This window comes from Lonchura striata, chromosome 1 (genome assembly GCF_046129695.1).
Source record: "Lonchura striata isolate bLonStr1 chromosome 1, bLonStr1.mat, whole genome shotgun sequence".
Lineage (NCBI taxonomy): Eukaryota > Metazoa > Chordata > Aves > Passeriformes > Estrildidae > Lonchura > Lonchura striata.
This window is the reverse complement of record NC_134603.1, coordinates 112,031,001-112,052,829: the sequence shown is the minus strand read 5'-3', so window position 1 is coordinate 112,052,829 and position 21,829 is coordinate 112,031,001. Positions and strand designations below refer to the sequence as shown.

At 42.4% G+C, this 21,829-nt stretch overlaps 1 protein-coding gene across 1 annotated transcript; it reads right to left on the bottom strand.

Annotated features, from left to right (window-relative positions):
- Positions 1–21,556, bottom strand: CTNNB1 (catenin beta 1). The gene is made up of 16 exons (XM_021540462.3): positions 21,438–21,556; positions 8,173–8,233; positions 7,685–7,912; positions 7,294–7,547; positions 6,976–7,214; positions 6,690–6,891; positions 6,211–6,355; positions 5,635–5,738; positions 5,211–5,549; positions 4,810–4,968; positions 3,783–3,902; positions 3,480–3,630; positions 3,269–3,390; positions 2,050–2,110; positions 1,074–1,294; positions 1–775 (listed from the first exon to the last, which is right to left on the bottom strand). The coding sequence occupies exons 2-15, from the start codon at positions 8,183–8,185 to the stop codon at positions 1,086–1,088; spliced, it is 2,346 nt and encodes a 781-aa protein (XP_021396137.1). The 5' UTR covers positions 8,186–8,233; positions 21,438–21,556; the 3' UTR covers positions 1–775; positions 1,074–1,085.
- Positions 21,557–21,829: the final 273 nt, after the last annotated feature.

Here is a 21,829-nt window from a genome sequence, read left to right as displayed (position 1 = left end):
TGAATTAAAAGTTTACTTTAATTCTGAACCATTTTATAACTGCATTTTTCTCATGAAGCATCTGTATCACAGCAGGCTACAATAACTTTGGGATAAAAGGCAACTGGTAAACTGTCCAATACAAGGTTCCAAATAAACAGTTTTTACTGGCCCCTACCCAGACATATCCCAGATAAAGTTTTTGATCAAAAACATGAAATAGATCCACCTGCTTATTTTAAGCATATTAAAAAGGAAACTAATTGGACCATTTCTATTTGTCTAGTTTTTTATACAAAAAGGCTACACAATGTTACACTTTATTCAGAATACAGTTAGAGCGATTATGAATTAGTGTTCTACACCTTTACTCAATCCTTAAAAATTAGAAACTGCTGTAGCATATTCACTATAACTTAATACTACGAGAGACTTAAAAAAAAAACTAACAACAATTACTGCAAAAAGAAAGGCTACTTCCAAAGCAAGCAAGGTCAGTACCATTACAGAGATTTAAAAAAAATAATAAATTTTTAACAAGCAAGGCTAGGGTTTGATAAATTCCATCTTGCAACTCATTCTTGTGCATTCTTCGTTTCTTGAATCACTCCCAAAATCCATTTGTATTATTACTCCTCGACCAAAAAGGACCAGAACAAAAAGTTTACTTCAATTGTTCCCATAGGAAACTCAGCTTGGTTAGTGTGTCAGGCACTTTCTGAGATACTAGCCCACCCCTCGAGCCCTCTCAGCAACTCTACAGGCCAATCAATGCAAGTTCACTCAGATGATGCAGCTGCAAAGAGAAAAAACACAGGTGTCAGTGCTCCTGAGTTGTGAAGGGCTGTTGCAACACATCAAGACTGCATGAAGCCGGTGCACAAGACATTACAGTTAATTACTTCCACGGCATTACTTCACGGCAGAAGTCAGTTTGGAGTGTGCTCACTGTGTGTTCCCAGAGCATTTATTCATTATTGTGGCACACTGGGACTCAGTCGAGCCAATCCCTCCCTGCCAACCAAGTCCTCAGTCCAGTCAGCTGTTTTTCCTCTTTTTGTTTTGTTTTTAAATTCAAGGTTGGAGCTTCTTACCTAAAGGATGATTTACAGGTCAGTATCGAACCAGGCCAACTGATTACTGTCACCTGGAGGCAGCCCATCCATAAGGTCCTGGGCATGGCCAAGATCTGGCAGACCATCAACTGGGTAGTCAGCACCAGGGTGGTGGCCACCCATTTCATGTTCCATCATAGGGTCCATACCCAAGGCATCCTGACCGTATCCGCCAGAGTGGAAAGAACGGTAGCTAGGATCTAAGAAAGTTAAAGGTGGCAGAGGGAAAAAAAGCATAATGTTAACAGATGTTAGATGCATCAGAAGCTGCAAGTATCAGTGTGTGAGGAGATCGTGTAGCCATCTAATTGTTTTCTAGTTCAGCCAAGTTCAACACAATCTGGTGCCTGCCCTTAACAGCTATTCCATTGTTCGGAAAAGCCTTCCAGTAGGATTCTGCAGACAAAGCACACTGCAGTCAGAAGCATGAGCAGATTCCAGCCAAGCCATTAGTCTGCACAATCAACAGTACTAAAATTCAACAATATTGCAGCAAAACCAGGCTCCAAGACTGTAGACTTGCTTCTGAAACACTAGTCAAAAATAGCTCAGAATCCTTAGGGATAGGCTTGTGTTCAAATCTGTAGACACTCACAGACTAACACATTCAATACCAGCTTTGTTGTTTTAAAGAAAAACTGCACTATTGGAATTGTCAAGTCCATTTTTAAGGAATGGAAAAGATTTCTGGAAACAACAGCTCAGCAGGAGGTGTTCCCACAGGACTCAGACAAGAGACACTGGTTTTGCATGTTCATACAGCTCCCATTTCAGTGCTGCCAGTGGTGTTACAGAAACGGGTTATTTGAACTGGCAGTTCCCCATCTGCCTGTCAGTTTGCAATACCTTGCTGAAGAGTAAATTCACTCTTCACTCATTTGCAGTTCTCCTTTAAAATCTATGACTTGACTTCATCCAATTGGAAGTTTAGTCTAGGGGAACAGAAGATACGTACCATCTGGGCGGTATCCAAGAGGCTCTCCCTGGGCACCAATATCCAGTCCGAGATCCGCCGTCTATGTGTACACAAAAAATTACAAAACAGTTTTAACATTGAGTCTTTCGTTCAGCACCAGTAATTTTGAGTTTAAAAAGTTGTGAAGCTTGCCCCAAATCCCTTTGAACAATTCCTCTGCAGTGAGCACTGCTGTCAACATGAAATGCCTTTTTAGCTAAGTATCTGCATCCAACATATAATAGCCAGATTTAGGAATCCACAGATCACTGGAAGGAGGGTTCTACCTGGGAGTGAAAAAGATGGTGTAGGTCTAGGAAAACTCCTCAAGTAGTGAGGACCTGTCCAGATCCTGCAACAGAGCTTTTAAGAGTTCTGAAGGAACCTCTCCCATACGTTCAATTACAGAAGTAATTGCCTGCCTGCAGAGCATCTGCCTAAATCCAGTCTCAAAGACATAGTTTTAGCTCCCTCACCATGCAATCTTGTGGTAGATAAGACATTTTAGGAAAACAGAAAAGTAAGCACTGAAATAGTACAAATTAAAGGCTACTGCCCCCAGTGTAGTAGATACATTCAAGACAAGACAAGTTAGGCTCCTTAAGAATTTGTGGGAAGACAAAGAATGAGTGAAGCCTTCCCTGTATCCCATGCACACAGATTGACTTCAGTCTCAATTTACTGTGTAGTCCATTAAAAATGATAAAAAAAGCCATGCGTGTTAATGAGCCTGCAAACATAATCAAGTCTGAAATCTCAGTTCTCAGGACTTGAGCTGAAGACTTGAAGGAGTTGCATTCCCAGTCCAAGATTACTAATCCTGCATTGTTGGCTTGATAGAAGCCTCACAGGATATGTTTTATATTTATGCTTCCCTCACACCACTCATGTTTCTATTTTTGCATCCAGAGTTCATTAGGTTTTAACAAGCAACACAGAAAAGTACAAAGTTCTTGTATACAGCTTTGGACACTAGCAAGCACAGTGAACATAACACACTTCAGCAGCAGCAGCAGTGAACAGACTCTTCCTGTCTGCCAGGGAAAAAGCAGCTTGAAGGCTGCTTACCACAGGTTCACTGCACATGAACACAGAGAGAGAGAGAGAGAGAGAGAGAGAGAGTAAAGAAGGTACAGCCACCAAAAAGCTGCGTAAAGCTGGGCCTGTATCACTGATGGAAGGAGGGAAGAGAACTCTTCACACCGATCACAGAACTCACCTCGTTCCAAGCCATTGGCTCAGTCCGGAATAGGGAGCTTGTCAACTCAACCGAAAGTCGCTTCTTATAGTCCTGTGGTTTGTCCTCAGACATTCTGAACAGCACTGCAGCTGCGTAGGTTGCTGCCGAAAGGAAGAGTGATTTTAGTAGAGGTCAAGACTTCTATTAACTCTTCTAACACAAGTATGAAACCAGCCTTAAGTTCACTTACCAACACCCTCATTCCTAGAATGAAGCAGTTCTGTTAAAGGAGCAGTTGCACCTTCGGCTTCAATTGCTTCAGCTGCCTCCTTGTCTTGAGCCAGTTCACAAAGTACACCAGCAGCTACTCTCTGGATATTCTCGATGGGAGAGTACAACAACTGCAACCAAAACACAAGGGCTCTTTTAACTTTTCCACTTGAAATGAGCTCTTCAGTACACTCTGACTTAGCAGGTCTATCCAGGCAGTCTAAGAGCTGTTTTATTTCTTTTCCTGATATGTATATTAGTGCTGTCTTGAGCTCACACTTACCTGCACAAATAGTGGAATGGTATTTAGACCCCTGATTACGATTCGATTATGAACATCACGTGCAAGAATGTGCAGGGCTCCAGTGCAGCCCTCGACAATTTCTTCCATACGCACACCCTCCTGGTTAGGGAGAGAAAAGGCATTTTTGAATTTGAGGTATTGTATACTCTCTTCTTAAGTGACTGTCAAATCAGCAGTTCCAACTAATCATCCAGACTAATCCCCTACACTCACTCCCCCTAATTGCTGGCCTTGAAACTTAACATCCCTGCTATGAGTCAACCCAGTGTACCCACCCAAATTCAGTAGTGGAGCATCCCAGTAGAATGCCTTAGTGCATTTATAATGAACATCCTCTCTGATAACACCATCTCTTTTTCTACAACCTGGATTAGCCTGGAGTTACTAAGCTAGAAACAGCAGTTACCAGTAGCAAAGAGTCCCTTCATGCCTCTGCATGAATTAACTACACTCCTGTACTAGTAGATGCTGCTTCCATTTGTTGTGCTAAGCAACCTCCCCTTTGTTAATGTGTTTAATGGATAAAAATAATCCAGTTGAGACTGATCTTGTCACACTGACCTGGAACAAAAAGAGATAACAAGTAGTATGGAGGCTGCACAACTCCTCAGTACTTTTACAGGTCTAAGCACCCTTGCAAATATGCAATAAGCTGTGACAGCATTCCTAAACCCATTCTTCTTCTGAGGAGGAGGGACTTCTGGTTTCTTACCTGACAATTACTTGCCTTGCCAGAGCAGGCAGTACCAGAATTTCTGTGAGCTCTAACACTCAGAATTAAATGCTTAAGATGTTATTAAAATAAGAACTGAGGTTTATTTTGGCATCCTGATTTAAGGAAAGTATCAGATCTCCCGAAACAGAGCTATCAGCACAGAGATAATAACGTGAAGTAGAGCAAGTAAGACAACAGTTCTTTAGCCCGAGCACTACAGGGCTGAGGTGCACTGATGAACAAGGAGTTGGAGAGAACTTTGAGAGATGCAGTGTCAGGGAGGACACTCACCACGAACTGCTGTTGTGTCCCGCCCATGGAAGTGCGTCGCTGGGTATCCTGGTGTGCTCTAACCAGCAACTGCACTAGCCTTGGAATAGCACCTTGTTCACGCAGCGGGGCGTGGTTTGCAGGACACAGAGCCAGGTTGCGGATCAAGCCAACAGTAGCCTGCAGGTAAGGAACAAGTGGGGAATAAAAGAGCAGGACAGGTGTGCTTGCTGTTATCGACTTCTTTTTTAACCAGTTCATCTCAAATGTTTAAATCTCTAAGAACTCAACTGAAGCAACTTCTCCAGCAGACAAAATGTACCCCAACACCACAGAAACAAAGAATTTTTCACTTTTAAAGTTACATTTTGAAGAGCAACAGTTTTCAGTTTCAGCTCTGCCAGTTTTTAACCATTACTTACCTTGATCAAAGGCCAGTGTGAGGGTGGATGCAACAGCTTTACCACCACTGGAAGTCCGTAATGGAGACGAACTGCATTTTGAGCCATCTCTGCTTCTTGGTGTCTGCTGGTGAGGTGACGGAGCGCACAAATCGCAGGTTCCGTGATGTCTTCCCTGTCTCCAGCCCGGAGGACTGTGCGCACCAGAGCCTCGATGCCACCGACCTGGCACACCATCATCTTGTTCTTGTAATTGTTGCAGGTAAGGTTAGAAAGGATGCCAGCGGCACAAGTCACAACATTAATGTCATCTGATCCTAAAAGCTGAACTAGAGTTCCCAGAAGGCCTTCCATGCCCTCCTGCAGAAAAAGAGGGAAGGGAAAGTTAAGTCTTCTTTTTCATTATGTTGACTTTTGCTCTTGATCCTTCAGACAAGCCCTTTACCTGCTTCGTTGCAGCATCTGACAGATTTCTCAGAGTCCAGAGACAGTTCTGAACAAGACGCTGGCTTGGATCTGTGAGGTGGAGCCCCAAAGCTTGCATGCCACCTGGAAGATGGTACAGATTTGACACCATTACTCAGATTTGATACCATACTCTGATGCTCCCCTGTGAGCAGTCAAGTCCTTCTCTTCCTTGACTTCTAAGTGCAAAATCTCACAAGCTTTTGGATCCTTCTTGTCAATATCACAATACGGCTGGGGCCCTAGCCCTTCTTCACATAGGAAAACAACAATCCTCTTAAATTCCCTGTGTGACATTGGGCCTTTTAAATGCATGCATATTCTCAGGGATGCATCCTGACACTCAGCCACTAACGCCACCCAGTTAACAACACAGTGGACTTACTAAAAACAGCCACCCTTTCATACTTCTGTATACTAAAGGCTTCCAAACCTGGTTTTGGACTTAAGGACCAACCCAAGTTAATTTTTTGATGCTGGTGGTTTCTGTTCTTGGTGGAACTGATCCATAAGCACTGTGTAGATTTTTAAGTTAGAATGAGGACAATGTACTTACCAGCCTCAACAATAGCAGGTTTGTTGCTGGAGCACACTGACAACACCTTCAGCACCCTACTTGTGGTCCACAATAGTTTCTCGTAAGTATAGGTCCTCATTATGTTTACTAACGCCTGGGGTCCGCCACTTGCCAGAATAATCAGCTGAAAGACAGCAAAAATAATATTTGTCTGTCACCTCCTACACATCAGCAGGTAGTAAACGTTGCTGACTTACACTCCTCATGGTTATAGTTCCCTAAAAAAACAGTCACATCTGCTTATGTGGACTGTGAGTTTTATAGTGTCATTATAAGCACAGCAGCATTTCCGCAAGATAATTCCTGCATCCCTACCCTCTTGCAAGGTCAGGAATGACTGGCAAAAGTCAGTGGCATGTGGCTGAAGATTCAAAGTCAGGAGGTCAGTACACAAGAACTGTCAGGCCATTAATCACAAGCTTGCTCACTTTAACTTCTTCAGCACCAGAGGCACCTACCTTACTTTCCTGATTGCCGTATGCTAAAATCTGAAGGCAGTCTGTTGTGATGGCCAAGAATTTGACGTTTGTCTTGTTGAGCAAGGCAACCATTTTCTGCAGCCCACCAGCGAGACGGACAGCCATCTTGGCTCCTTCCTGATGTAACAGGAGATTGTGAAGAGTTGTGATGGCATAGAACAGCACAGAATCCACTGGGGACCTAAAGAAGGGAAAATCCTCATGAGTACCTGCTCCTAGCAGACCCAACTGCAAAACACAAGTACTGCCTCAGTAGTGCACATACCCCAGCATTTTAACCAAAGCAGGGATGCCTCCTGATTTGAAGATTGCCAACAAGCCTTCACGGTGATGTGAGAGGTTGTGTAGTGTCCCTGCAGTACACCGGGCTGTCTCCACGTCGTTTGTGTTTTGCATGGTACGTACGATGGCAGACACCATCTGAGGAGATCTCATAATGGCGTGGCGAGACGCTTCCTTTTTGGACAGCTGATGAACCATAACTGCAGCCTTGTTCACCACCACCTAACACAAGTGTTTGAACAAAGCTTTTAATTTTAAGGTTATTGAAGGTGCCTCAAAAGCAGGCAAAGAAAATACTTACCTGGTCCTCATCATTCAAGAGTTTGGTCAGTTCTGGGATTGCACGAGTTGCAAGTTCAGCATCATCTTGGTAGTTTATCAAATTAACAACAGCGTGTTTTAACATCTGGGATGGCTCTGCCAGGCGCTGCACGTTAGTTGGATGAGCTGCATCAAACTGCGTGGATGGGATCTGCATTCCTTCATCCAGGGTTTCAGGGAACATAGCTGCACGCACCCTCTGAGCTCTAGTCATTGCATACTGGCCATCAATATCTGAAAAGAAGAATAGTCATGATAATCTCAAACTAGGGATAAAAAGCTCATCATCCAGTTTGGCAGTAATTGAGTAGTTAGGTTTCTGTATTATTAAACTGCTTGTCCAAGCAAACCAATAACAGAAAAGGCCTTACCTGCAACTTGCTCCTGGGTGAAGGACTGAGAGAATCCCTGTTCCCACTCATACAGCACTTGTGTTGTGTCCACATCTTCTTCTTCAGGATTTCCCTTGCCACTCAAAGAGGGAGCAGTTGTTGTGGCACCAGAATGGATACCAGAGTCCAGATATGATTGCTGCTGCCAATGACTGACTGCTGCTTTTCTGTCTGGCTCCATTGCCATATCCAGCTCCATCAAGTCAGCTGTAAGATATCATTGGTGAACAATTAAGTTTAGTTCAATTACTCCACCATGTATTAATCCTGCAAGAGGTGACAGAGATTTTACATTAAAATAAGCTGTTATAAACAACTTCCTCAACCCAGCACTGCTAGCGAGCAGCAACTTTAAACTGAGGCTTTATGTTGAACCAATGTAAACCTAAGTGACATTGAAAAGTTAAGAAGAGAGAGATAAGGAGTCTTCTAGATTCTAGTAACAGAAATTGTAATGCATTATGTACCTTGAGTTGCCATGTTCCTTGTTATGCTCCCAGAACTCCTTCTTGCACTCTTTCAGAGATCCTAAAAAATAGCAAGATTGGAACTTATTAAACACTAATCACAGCTAGTAAGACAGGATTTCCCAGTAGAACACTGGAATTGCAAACTAAGACTTGGCACATTTCATTACAACAGTGAGTATACTCAAATGGTAATTAGCAAACCCCCCATGGACAGACATGCAAAAGTACACAATGTATCACCCAGAATTCTTCTGTCAGGTTATATGTAAGATATTCTCTTACGAGCTGCAAGAGAACAGGAATTGAAGACTGACCATGATAGAACTATTTTTCTCTTCTCTATCTTTCCATAAGATCAAGTCCAGATATTAAATTCCACGGTTTGGAAATGCCACAAAGACAATGGCTAAATGTCACACTTCCTCATTTCCCTCAAAGATAAACTAATTAGAAGATACTAGAAAAAACTATCTGATACAGGGCTAGAACATGAATTCTCATGGGGAAAGTTGAAACAACCATTCTGCACAAAGACTACCTAAAGAGTTATAACTACACCTCCTCCTTTATTCCTTCCCTGTGCCATAAGAATAAAGGCTTCTTCCTATGAAAAACTCCTTCTTGAAGTTAAAACTAAAAATTGAACCAGCCTTATTAAAAAAAAAAAAAATCTGTCCTTCAGTTGAACACAGATTGAGTCCCCAAACTCACTTTTATTGTTTGCACAGAAAACCAAGATAACTGGGGGCAAGGAGGCTGAAACACGATCAAATGCCCTATATAGATTTTTACTATGAACCTCCATTCCGTATCACCCAGCAGTTTAAAACTATTTGTACCATAAAGCCGTACCTGTCTCTTCACTAACCTAGAAAGAGAAATTCAAGGCTACAGCCCCATAACAGGTCACTTTCATTTCATCTGCTCCCCTTCCCCCCACAGTCCCACACTGTTTCCAGCACAGACACAGAGCTGGTGACAGCCTATTCTGGGAGCCAGCCAAGCAGAGGCATTTGTAGTGGTAGGTTGTGCAGGGAGCAAAACCATCTCTTGCAGCAATCAGCTTTCTCTGTGCTGTTAGGTGTTAGAGCTGTGCCGATCCAAACATTCCTGCACAATGAAGTAAAGGCAGTACACTAATCCCTGAAAGGACAGGTCTGCAGTGCTGCATCAGGAGAACAAAGTCCACCTGACACTGGATTTGTGTAAAGACAGGTTTCCCAGTTTAAAAGTTTCCTTCAGAAGCACCTTTTTGAAAATCATAATTAAAAAGAGGGCAGGCCTACAGTTTTAAAAGTCTCACTGGACAGGTAGGACAAACTTATATTTCACTGACTCTGAGCCAGCTGCAAGATATTCCAGCAGCTCCTGAGCAATCTTCTTGCTTGGCTGTACAAATGCCAGTGCTGCTTGTCCTGACTGCACTCCCACAACTTTTGGCAGCAATTCTTCACTGGCTCTTATAAAACAGGCAGCAGATCTGCATCTGCAGCAGATAAACAGCATTAAGCTGATAGAAGACATTACACAACATACAATAGGCTTCCTGCTATGCAGCTGGAAACTCTAAACTGGTCCTTTTCTACAGCCTGGAAGAGATGGGCCAACTCAGAGTCTGCTCTTGACAATGGGCATGGAAGATGTGCTGAAAATACAGAGACTCTTTCCAGGCCCTTACCCAGGGATTCTTCCAACATGCTGTCAGGAGTTTGATAGTAGTAGTGGCAAGGGGAAAGAAAAACTTAAGTCTCACTGTCAGCTCACCGTTGATTAAAAAATTCTAATGAGTAGCTAAGTTGAGAAAGTGCCTGTACAAAAGCTTGATAGCTCTTTGCAGGACTTCTGCATTATTTTGTGAGTTCCATTAACACCTTCCAAACACAAAGGGAATAGCAGTAACAGTAAAATTTGTATCTTTGCTTCCTGCAGTCCTCACTCTAAGTCAGATGTGACAATTCCAATAAAAAAATTTGGCACGTTCTAGCTGCTATGAGAAATTTTCAGTATGTTTAGCACAAAATAGATTTATTTTTACCATAAACTTTGCCATCTTCTCCCCTCCCATCAGGTCTATGATAAAAAAAGATCACCAAACTGGTTTTGAAGTTGACTGTTTCATCTACCACTACGTTAAGAGCACTGACTATGCTTTGAGACCTTTACTACTACCTGAGATTTTCATATGCAATAAGGGGCTTGGGAAGAACATTTATGATTTTCTCCACTGTTGAATTCTGCATCAATGAAGGCAACTGGCCTATAGCACCTGCACTCTGAAATTGCTGTTTCAATTTCAGCAGCCTGAAGAGATCAGAAGAGCAGCTCTACCATTAGGTAAAATCCAACAGACCAGAGCAGCCAGTGAACAGCAGCACTGTTCCAAAACAACACTGAAGAACATCTACAAAATAGCAATGGAGAATACAAAATGTTCAGAAATGCATTCCCAGTGACATTCAGTCTTTGGAACACTCAGTCTTGATCAGACTGCTAGTTGCATCTTCAAGTTCTAACATTCTGATCTGTGTTTCATACCCCTGTAACCCCCCAGCAATTCCAGGTAGCTTTTTTTTTATTATTATTTAGATAGGGAATTGGGTTTAGTCCTAGAAGTTCAAACTAACTGCCAAACTAAAGTAGCCAGGGTTTGGTTTTAGGTTTTCTGCACTTAAACATTCTCTCATCTTTTCCTTTGTATTGTTTTCTAATTTTACAAAGAGGTAAACTGAGTCCAGGCAAGCTGCTGACTTTGTCTTCCTGTCACTCAAGGTTAACCAACACATTTACAAAGGGAGCAATACCACCAGGCTCACTACAAACACTTGTGCTGCTCATTTTCTTGAGTACAAGGTCACCCAAACACATCTCGAACATCAGGAAGAGAAGGCCTCAGTATACTTCACAAACAAACTTCAGCATAGCTGCAAGCTTCACAATTTTTGAAGGCTAGCAGGCACTCAGAAGTGGAAATTCTGATAAATATTACTTTATACAGTTCACAAAAATGTACTGCCAGGTGTTATGGGACTCAACTCTTCTCAGAAAGCTCTTCCTGCCCCATAAGACTATCCACTTGCTTAGCAAGCATTATCAGCTTTAGGTTTAAATGAAGGTTAGGGTTTTTTAGACTATGTGTTAAACAACTCATGTGAAGATCAATTCAAGACGTTGCACTAGGCTGTATTACATGGTATCTGCAAGCTTAGAAGGCACATGAGCTAATAATTTCAAACTAGTACAGAAGACAATTCAATTTTCTTGATTTTCAAAAGGAAAGAAAGAATTATTAGGTATTATGTCTGATCATGTGTTTTTATTAGATATTAATTTCTGATTCTGGAGAATAGTTAGGCATTTGCCAGGAAAGTCAACAAGCTTACAGCAGTTCTGAAATCTGAACAATTCTCTTTAAGCCTGATTCAAATTACACCTGACCAATTTGATAAGCAGTTCCCTTCCCACCCCTCCCACTTTTCTACAGCAAGTCAAAGTCTGCAAGTCTGCCATAAATCCTTTGTTTGAGAGCAGTATGTTACTAAAACTTGCATGAGAAATCCACACTGATCCATCCTAACACCATGAACTGCTGCACACAAACACACCTCCTGACCATGTTATCCTGTTTTTTGTCTCTGTCTTACCTGGGACAGGCAAAGCAACTGCACCTTTAAACTATCCACCAGTTCTGAATGATACATTTGCTTACACAGAACAAGTGTATCTTCATCTTCTGACAGTCACAGCAATTAAAAATGTGTATCCTCTACAGACAAAGGAAGAGAAGTATCTCTACTGAAAACCAGTTTTTCGCCAAGTGCTCCGAAGTCATTGCAACAATTCCCAAGGTGTTACTGAAAGTATTCTTTGGGTCTGATTTTATAACTGGTTTCAACTGCTTGCCAATGATGTTACCTGTGTATCCGCTCTACAAAAATCCATAGCCAAAATATACAGGCAACAGTAGTTCCACAGCTGGTAACAGAGAACACGCATTTCTATGACCCAAGTCCTTGTATTTCAGTTCTTAATGTAGCAGAAGCTCCCTAATTAACCCTAGTTTTCAGGTTGGGAATTTGAAAACTACATCCAATTAAGGAATTAAAAAGCAAATCAAAACAAAACAACCCTTTATCTTCCCCTGGAAGTTCTTAGCTTGTTTTCTAGAAAACAAAATGTGGGAGAGAAGGAATTATCCAAGCGGGACAATACTGACAGTGGAAACATCAGGAAAAAAGCTTTCGTGGTGTAAAGGCACTCACTTTAGGCAGGAGTGGCTGAACTGTCTCTAAGCAATTTTTGGACTAACCTAAGCCACAGATACAAACACTCTTGCAACAGACAGACCTACTTCTACTGATCTTCATCTTATGAAGGCATGATCCAAACTGTTGTAAACTTCTAAATATTCCTTATCCAAATGCAGATAAAGTTCTCTCCTCCCATATCCATCCACGGGTTCTAAAGAAAACTGAGATCTTTTATCTGGCTGTATTGAGCTCTGGTAAAAGTACCTTTGTAGGTAATTTTGGAGGCCCTTCATGTACCAGATTATTCTGTAAGATTGGCACGCATTCCTGGGAGGACAGTTTTGGTGTTACACGTTTTAAGGAATGTTAGAAGCATGTGGTAGGAATGACAGCTGGGGTTTACAATTTTTTGAAAAAAAGAACAGAAGACTTTATTTGAAAATAGGCACAGAATGTGCTGGAATTTCACTCTGAAATTGCACTTTTAAAATATTTATTTTTCTTGTACAAAGATACCAGAGATGCTTACAAACAACACTTTCCCTGGAATGTATTTCCATATCCAGTAAACAAATACTGAAGAGCATTCCCATATTCTGTTTCCAGAGGTAGCAGTTGTAGTCCTCAGCCACCTTGTCCCCTCTAAAAGAAAACAGCCACATAGAGTGAGTGTAGATTATTTTGAAGTTAGTTATATGCAAGTATTAGAAGGGCTTGACTATTGGGAAATTAGTCACCCACCAATACTAACTTTTGCACACCAGTGCTTTAAGGACTTGAATGGACAAAAGTTACTATGAAACTCAGTGCAAAGTGGGTCTTGAATAATGGTTATGGGCTGTAAATTATCACATTAAACAAAGCAATGCACCACTTCGATATTTTTAGAGACAGAAAAATTAAGGTTTACCTTATTATCAGTACTAGGAACAGGAGTATAAAACTTCATGTATTTTATATTAATGTCAAGCTATCTTCTGCTTTTAATGGGGTAACTTTTAATGCTATGTAAAGATATCTTCAAGTGGCTTATGGCAAGACACCTTAACCTAGTGGAAGAAACTTAGTGTGTAATATCAAAAGGAAACAAGTCAAACTACACAGTCTTTTTCCTCTAACAGGGAAAAAACCTATAGGCTTTTACAGCTTTAAAACTTGTCTACTTTTTTTTTGTTACATGGTAGAAACATTCATCTATACCCTTCACTACTACTTCAGAAGAAGTGCCATGGCAAGAGATGAAGCAGTACTACTATATTTAAGTGTTGTGCCAAGATCTAGCAACTTGAACTATTTCAGAAGTTCCACTGAAAGCTAAGAGCTACCAGTAATCTTGACCTGAATGCCACGGCATGTGCCCACACTGAAATCTATCTTACTGATCCTAGACTGCTACTGAACAAACATTTATTAACTATACCTTGTGGCAAAACTGCTCTGGTCATTCCTCCAAGCAATATTTGTTAGTTAGCATCATTGCCTCCAACCACTAAGCTATTCTTGCTTAGTAAAGTATTTCTCCTCTTTCCAGTGATAAACTTGGTATCCTGTGTAATCCATCCAGCTCAAATTTATCCAAGCAGGAATACTTCAGACAACACATTCTACTGATCCCTGCAGAAAGTTGGAAGATTCCTGCAAACAGCAATACAGTCTTAGATTTAGCTAATCATATAATAAGAAATTAGATTCTGAACCCAGAACATGCAATAGTATTAAAATAGTCTTTAAATTCTCTCATTATTAAGACTGAAAGTCTAAGGTTTGTTTTTCCTAGCAAACTTGAGGAAATTGAGAAACCTGAATATTTGTTTTACTGACATCAATTAAAAGGTTCAAATTTCTAAGCCTTCAGCATCCTTAAGACATGCTGGAAAAGGCAACAAACTAGCTCAGACAATCCACAGATTTAGAGTGGGAGAGGGGTGCAGATCTGCCAACGCTCACTGCAAGTCCCCTCTATTTCAGCCACTCTTCTTTGCTGCTTCATTTCCAATTCATTATTTCCTTTTTCCTCCAGGCATCCCAGATTGCTATTACATCAACTGTCCTGGCTTCTCAGCCTTTGTCTTCTGCCTTAGAAATTATCTAAAAATTCCTTTCTGTAACAAAAGCAAAAAAAACCTCCCTACACTAGCTTTTGTAAGGGTTTGTTGTTTTTTTTTTTTTTTTTTTTTAATCAGAGCTCACTTCATGCCACACACAAAACAACTGAAAATAGAGAGGCAACACATTGTATCTGCAATCTAAGACCAAGAGTACAGAGTTTCTATTCACATACCCATTGCTAAAGCAAACATGTAAATATTTCCTTCTTGCTAGAGTTCTCCAAATTGATTACAACTGAAATGCAGGCAGTCTGGTAGCTTTGACTAGACTTAAACACTGGGTTAGCTGTATTTAAAAAGTGAACACATTCCTCAAAAAATGTCTAGTGAAGGAAAGACTTAGGTTACAAGTTCCAAAAAACTCAAGGCTTGTTTTGGAGTCAATAGTCTTAAGCAAATGTGACTGAGTAGGGAAAGTGACCACGAGAACTTTACAAGAGCCGTAACGTTCCAGTCTGCCAGATTTCACCTCTGGAGCACTACAGAGCGTTCTGATATGACAGGACACACACGTTTTACCTTTCCCTTCCTCCTAAAGGAGAAAGCAGGCAAGTAAAGAATCATACCTCCTACCTAGCTTGCAATGTTCAGCAACTACGACATTTCAAGTGCACCTGAGACCGTAATGTAAGTATAGCAAGAGCCACATTTTGTTTTGCTCACCTGAAGTAGACAAAGCCACCCAGAAGGTGGGTAGTTTTAACCAATTGCTGAAGAGCAACTTTGCAGACAGGGACTGACAGTTCAGGTAACAAAAGGTATCAGACATAGAGGTCAGAGATTTGAGGGCAGAGGGATCTCTTCCAGCTGCAGTCCTGTCCGTGCTGTGCTCTGAGCAACTAACACAGCATGAAGGCACTAACAGCTTGTGCAATTCATCAGGGTCTTCACGGGCACTAAGGCTTAAGTACCCTTTTAAAAACAACCCATTAGAATTCTCAATAGAGCAAGAGCTATCAGTGGTCTGAGAGCCACTATCAGCCAACAAATACCTCAGATAACTAAAGTACAAAATGAGAACCTGGAAGAGAATTCAGAACAAGCACAACAGGAAAATTATTTAAAAAGAAATGAAAGCTCATCCTGGCACAGATCTGCACTATCATTCCAGAAGATGAACTCAAACTGTAGAACCTGCTAGGAAGCCTCTCCAAAAATGAAGCTGGCAATATTATATAAATGTTTTCCTTTTGAAAGAAAGGAGATGCACAGATCTTCACTCTGTAGGACAGACATTGTAGAGACACTCTGGCAGAATTACAGACTGATGGGACACACAGATATGTCTAAATGGACTTGATATAAGCTACCTACCACCATAATTTCTTATCAGCAGTACCCTACATAATTTTGCTTGATGCTGGCCAGAGGCACATGGCTGGGCATCCTATGCAATGTAAAGAAAGCACCGCTTCACACAGTCACATACTCTTCATTAAAATCATACTGCAGGAGCTGAAATTTCACAGCACTGGATCTTGTCATTTCAGAAATTAAGTGTTTGGATCCACAGCACAGTTATTTCACTCTTTACGTAGAGAACATTCAGGAGTTACAAGAGGATTGGGTCTATCAATCCAATCCTTTACATTCAAAATCACAGGCAACTATACCGGCAGCTTCTAACAGGGTCTGCAAACACTCTGTCCTATGTATTTGTCCTTTTTAGAAACTTCTGGTTGCTTTTATGAGGTATAAGCAGCAGCTGTGCTCAAGTTGACAAATCATCAGGTCATGTTTGAAAGTAACAATTTAAGAGAGCTTTGCATCAGCAAGTATACCACAGCATTACCAAAAATTTTATTAGTTGGCAAAATAGACCTCAAGCACCTAAGTATCTTCCTGACTGTCCAAGACGGGAGCTGATCATAATGTCAGATGTTATGATGTGAAAACTGCTTCAAATAAAACTCTGGTGTTACACATTCAACTTGAGAACAAAAGTAATATCTTCCTCACACAATGTACATATCAATCCCCTGACAGCAGTTTGTAGCTCAATATTAGAGGACTGATATGACAGTTTCAAGTTTACGAACTTGCATTAAGTCATAACAAGATTATCAACCCAATTCCTCGGTCTTAATTATTTTGACCAACTATGTACCAGCACCACAAACAAACAGTTTGTGGTTTTTACCAGAAGTGATTAGTAACAGTCAAAGCAGTTACAAATCATTTCTGTTCAGCAATGGATTTGGGATCTTTGGGTCACTGGCACACACTCCCCACTAGGGCTTTGTGCAGCATTCACTAAGTCTGAGTATCCTCATGGCTGGTCAAAACATTGAGAGGAGTTTTATTATCAAAACCTAGAGAGCTCCCACCTTTTATTTGCAAGATACAGATATGTACATTATGCATACTCCCATCTTCCTTGGTTAGGGATGAGCCAGTGATTCTATCCAAGGTTTAGTCTGCCAGCAGGACTCAAGTAGTAAATATGCAGTGGTTTACAGTTTTTGGTCCATGTACCCATACTTATCACTGAGTAAGATGACTGTAGTGGAGAGCTGGCAGTAGACAGGATCAAAATTCATTCTTTAGTCTTGCCTAATCACATACAAAAAAAAAGTTGCCATTGCAATCATTTAGAGGCAACATATGATCATTCAGACAAATATTATACCACATTTAACACTCAAAATTTCAGGGACAAAACCACTGCCAGCCCTCAAGTTTCCTTGCCCACATGATTTTGTGTATCAAAAGGAGAATGGTTCTGCAGTCATTTAACACAATCATGTGCATCACTAACAACAGGAACAGTTACAGAAATACCCTGCTGGCTTGTTTGTGCATAACTTGAAACACTCACTTCCACACCAACACAGGAACAACTTAGCAAACCATCTCTCTTCCAAACAAGGAAGTATCTACCCATAATCCAGTTTCTTCTTAAGACTGAAACCACATAGTCATCCCTGAATTTAGATGTTAAACATTAATCTCTACAGTTTAAAAAAACAGAGTGATTAGTCATAATTACACTGACAAAGTACTTATGAATCTGAAAGTGGCTGTCTTTGCTTGTCTGTCAGAATAACTCCGTATTTACAATAAGACACACCAACACTCCAAAAAGGACTGTTTAAATAACAAACATGCTAATGAAGTCTGACACCAAAAGACATTTCTTCAACTCACTCTTAATCAAGGCAAACTGATAAGGGAGCTGCATTTAACAGCACCTTTAGGATGTTAAGATTTCTGGCCACTGGAGGGCACCTGAATTGTTGCCAGGACAATACAGAACTACTTGCTACAGTTGCTGCAGAGTTGGCAAACTTGTCCAATTTATATAAGTCTATTTAGTGCAGTAAGTCAGCCCAGAAATGCTGGTTCCAGCAAATACACATACAGTGCACAGGCTGCATTTGCCAATTCCAGCAAAATCCAGCTACCTCATACTGTTTTTTTAAATGCAGCAACACAGAATGAGATTAACTCTTTCACCCTTCTACATCAGTCCTCAAACAAGGCTCCAGAGTCAATTTAGTATTAAGTAACAGAGCAAGCACTTCACTTCTGCAATACCAATCCAGCCAATGTACATTGCTTCCTAAAGTCAACTTGGAACATGAACAAAAAGTTCTGCTGTAAAGCAACATGCGCACCCATACTTCCCAAGGCAACGAAAGCACAGGACGAATTTGCTTTCACATCAGAGTAAACAGACTCAGGAGGTCAGGCTGAGCTGCAAGTACGTTTCACCTGTTCACCTCATCTACTTTGTGTTCCACACAGACAGAAATGCCAGAATAAGACTTATGTTAGTTCTCTCCCTTGCACTTTAAGTTACCTGCCAGTGAAAAGAGAAAAGCACAATCCCCTAAAAACTGAAACAACTTTTCTGGCTCCTTTCTTCTCATGACAGGCAGCACAGGCTACATAGTTTAACACATTACCCTCCTGGGCTAAAGCTTGATCACAGACAACAGCAAGCTTTACCTTGGAATCAAGTGCCAGAAACAAATATTAAAAACTAAACACTGTAAGGCTGCCTTATGTTGGCAAGTCTAGCCAATTCAATTGGTGCTTAACTGGAAAATCAGAAATATTGCCCTTTCAGGAAAATAATTTTATATAAAGAAACAAGAAGAATTACACACAATACTTACTGCCAAGGAGTTTACCATTTCTGGGTTCCCACCCAGTCAGCCAGCAAAGCACTGGGCTCAGAATTTGCAGGTGCATGTTCTGAGGACACAGAAGCAAGACACAGCTGCCTGCAGTTTCTCACAGGTTTTACCAGGCTTTGTCAAGTAAGATGTTCAAGATAGGTAAGGTCAGTCCCGATTTTCCTGCCATGGTATGCAGGCTACCACAGTCACAGAACAAGTTTTGCTGCAGGCAACTGCATGATCACCACAACCCCAGCATTACCAGTTTAACTTTGAATTAAGGTAAGTGATTTTGATTACCGATGTATTTGCACACCAGTCTGCCTACTAGACAATACTCTACAGAAACATCCTTATCCAAGAGTTTCAGACAGCACACTCAGACTTCAATTTCTGAGACAGAAGCCTCCAGCAGCCATATTTCCTGCTCTATTCTTTCCACTTCCCTTTCCACTCCTGAAAACACTGCAAAATCAGAACACCACTAGTATTAACCTCTTGCCTTAACATCCCCAAAAACTCAGAACTCTTCAGAACATGGTATTTCAGGATGCTAATCCAGATGTAGAGTCACTACAGATGGACAGATGTTTCAGAAAAAAATAATTTCGTCTGAAGGGCAACCAGGTTTCACAGCCAAGGTTTGGTAAGCTACTTACTGACACATCACAGTCAGAGCAAAATGCTGGTGTCCAGAGTAGACATACACCATGCAAAGAGCCCATTCTATTTATAGCTTAGGCAAGAAAAACGAAGCTTGGTTTGATAAGGCTGTAACACAGAATTTGAAGAACTGATTTTTCCAATCAAGCTTTACTTTGCATTAAATCCTTGCTCCTGGAAGCTATCGTGCATGGCATTGTCCTTTCCAACATGGTGTTTGTACTTGTCTCCTAGACTTTGTGGAAATGATCAGCCATACAGACCAAACATTCCCCTGGATATCAGTTTACACCTAAATAGAAAATATCTGAACTAACAGACAAACAAATATGACATTTATTTAGAACAGCCTCAGAACAATGAGACATTCAGTATAATTTTGAACTGAACAGTTGAATTTAGAGAGCCTCAAACTCTTGCCTGAATACCTAAGCAGCCTCATTTGCAACAGTACCAGCCATTAGACAACGACACAGCAGTCACATACCTGCAGCTGTCAGCACCTTTTTATCAAAAGTGCAAGATCAACATTAGGTTCCTGGACTGTTACGTATTGAAATTCACATTATAACTTGGGCCAATACACACCACTAAGTTTTGCCGCTTAGACTTTTTTCTTGGAGCCTCGCAGCAGTATCTTTTTCTCATTTAGAATCAAAATCATAACTAGGAAGTTGCTGACTGGTGTGTCCGAACTTAGATCAAGAAAACCCTGACACTCTTGCAACTAATTTTCTCGTCTTTGCTTTACTGTAGTCTCAGTACATAAAGATCCTGTTTTACTAAAACCCCTCCTTGATTTCCGTCCGTCGACCTCAGCATACCAGCCCAGCCTCTTTCCATTCACCACTTGCATACTTTGGGGGATGGGAGGACCACAGATGTCTGGAATATACAGAGTGTCAGAACAATGGCTGCTCCATGAGAAAGAGATCAAGAAGTAGCTGATTACAAAGATCAACACTGCTATTCCTAAAGTCACAAGTAAGTTGCTCGTGGTACCTTCACACAGTCTGTCCTTTCTTTCCAGTTAGGATAATTTTCAGAGGTTTTTGGAAAGAGACACAAAAAGAAACGACCCAACATCCTACATCGAGTTTTAACTAGGGAAAAATGTAAGGTTTTGCTACATTTAAGAAAACTTGCTGCTCTAGGAGCAGCTAATCATGCACAAAAGAGACGAACTAAGCTTTGTTAAAAAAAAAAAAAGAACAAACACCAAAAAACAAACTAAACCAACAACAAACCACAACACCCCAGGAGACCCTGTTCCTAGAGAAAGAAGCGCCCTAGACAATTCTGGGAGTAACCGCGAGTTGATCTCCACAGCTCGGGAGCGCGGTACTTCGGGAAGCTGGAGCCGCCGTGGTCCCCCAGCCGGCCACGGGAAGCAGCGGGCGCTTCCCCTCGCAGCGTGGGAGCCCCAACACCGCCCGCAGCCCAGGTCGTTCCCTGCAATACCCTGGTAAGGTGGGTGTTAAAAAACTTAATTTGATTGCTCCCAGCTCCGGGAAAGCTTCATTTCGGTGACACCCAGAAGCAGCAGCACAGCCTCTCCGGCAAATATGCAACGCCACTAAAAGCGAAACCCCACAAGGCAACAGATTAGTTATCTCCCGCTGACTGCAGTGACCGTGATTAATTATATTCCGTACAAATAAACCCGTACCCTGCTCTCTTCCCCCTCCTATCGCCAAAGGGGATCTGATACCCAACAGCGAGTTAGTAGTCCCCTAAAAAGGGAGGGGGAAGAACCTCTAAAATAATAATAAAAAAGGGCCATTAAAGTACTCCGGACGCTGCTGCAGCCGAGAGCAGAGGCGGGCGCATGGGCTCGCCTTCTCCCGCCCGGAGCAGCCACCCCCTCGCCCCAGGACGAGCTTCCCAAGAGACTCCTCGGGAGCCGCAGCTGCCGCTCCTGCAGCCACGCAGCTGTCCGGACCTCCCAAAAACAAGAGCCCTCTCTCTCTTCCTTTCCTGCCCCCCCACCTCTCTCCCACCCCCGCTCCCCCCTCCCCCAGCCCCGTCCTTCCCGCTGGGCACTCCCTGGACCCCCTGACGGCCACGGGGGTGCCCGGCCCGGGTTTGCCCGAGTTCCCGCCGGAGAAAGCGGCACTAACGTCGGAGGAAGGGAGAGCTCAGGGTCCCTCCAGGCTCCGGCGGCGGCGGCGGCTGCTGCTGCTGCCCGGGCGATCCTGGTCCGGTCCGTCTTTCCTTCCTCGTCCCCCGCCTCCTCCTCGCTCACGGCGGTGCCCCCGCCGCTGGCTCCGGGTGGCGACCGTACGGGGCGGCGGTGTTCGTGTCCCCCGAGCGCCGCCGCCGCTGCTCCCAGCGCCGAACCGAGCGAGAGGCTTAAAATGGCGTCGCGCACAAGGAGGTTCTTATAGCGAGCGGCGGGCCCGGCTGTGTATCCTGCCGCCGCGGCCGGGCCCCGCGCGCGGCATTCCATAGGCGCCCGGCGCTCAGGGCAGGCAGAGGGAGGAGGAGAAATAGTGCCCGGCTCCCAGGGCGG

What these genes read in the sequence shown, in the direction of transcription:
- CTNNB1 (XM_021540462.3), bottom strand. An exon ending in GCTTTGGTTAAAATGCTGGG is followed by an intron (nt 6,892 to 6,975) that starts GTATGTGCACTA and finishes TCCCTTCTTTAG; the next exon opens with GTCCCCAGTGGATTCTGTGC. An exon ending in ACGGCAATCAGGAAAGTAAG is followed by an intron (nt 6,356 to 6,689) that starts GTAGGTGCCTCT and finishes GCTGTCTTTCAG; the next exon opens with CTGATTATTCTGGCAAGTGG.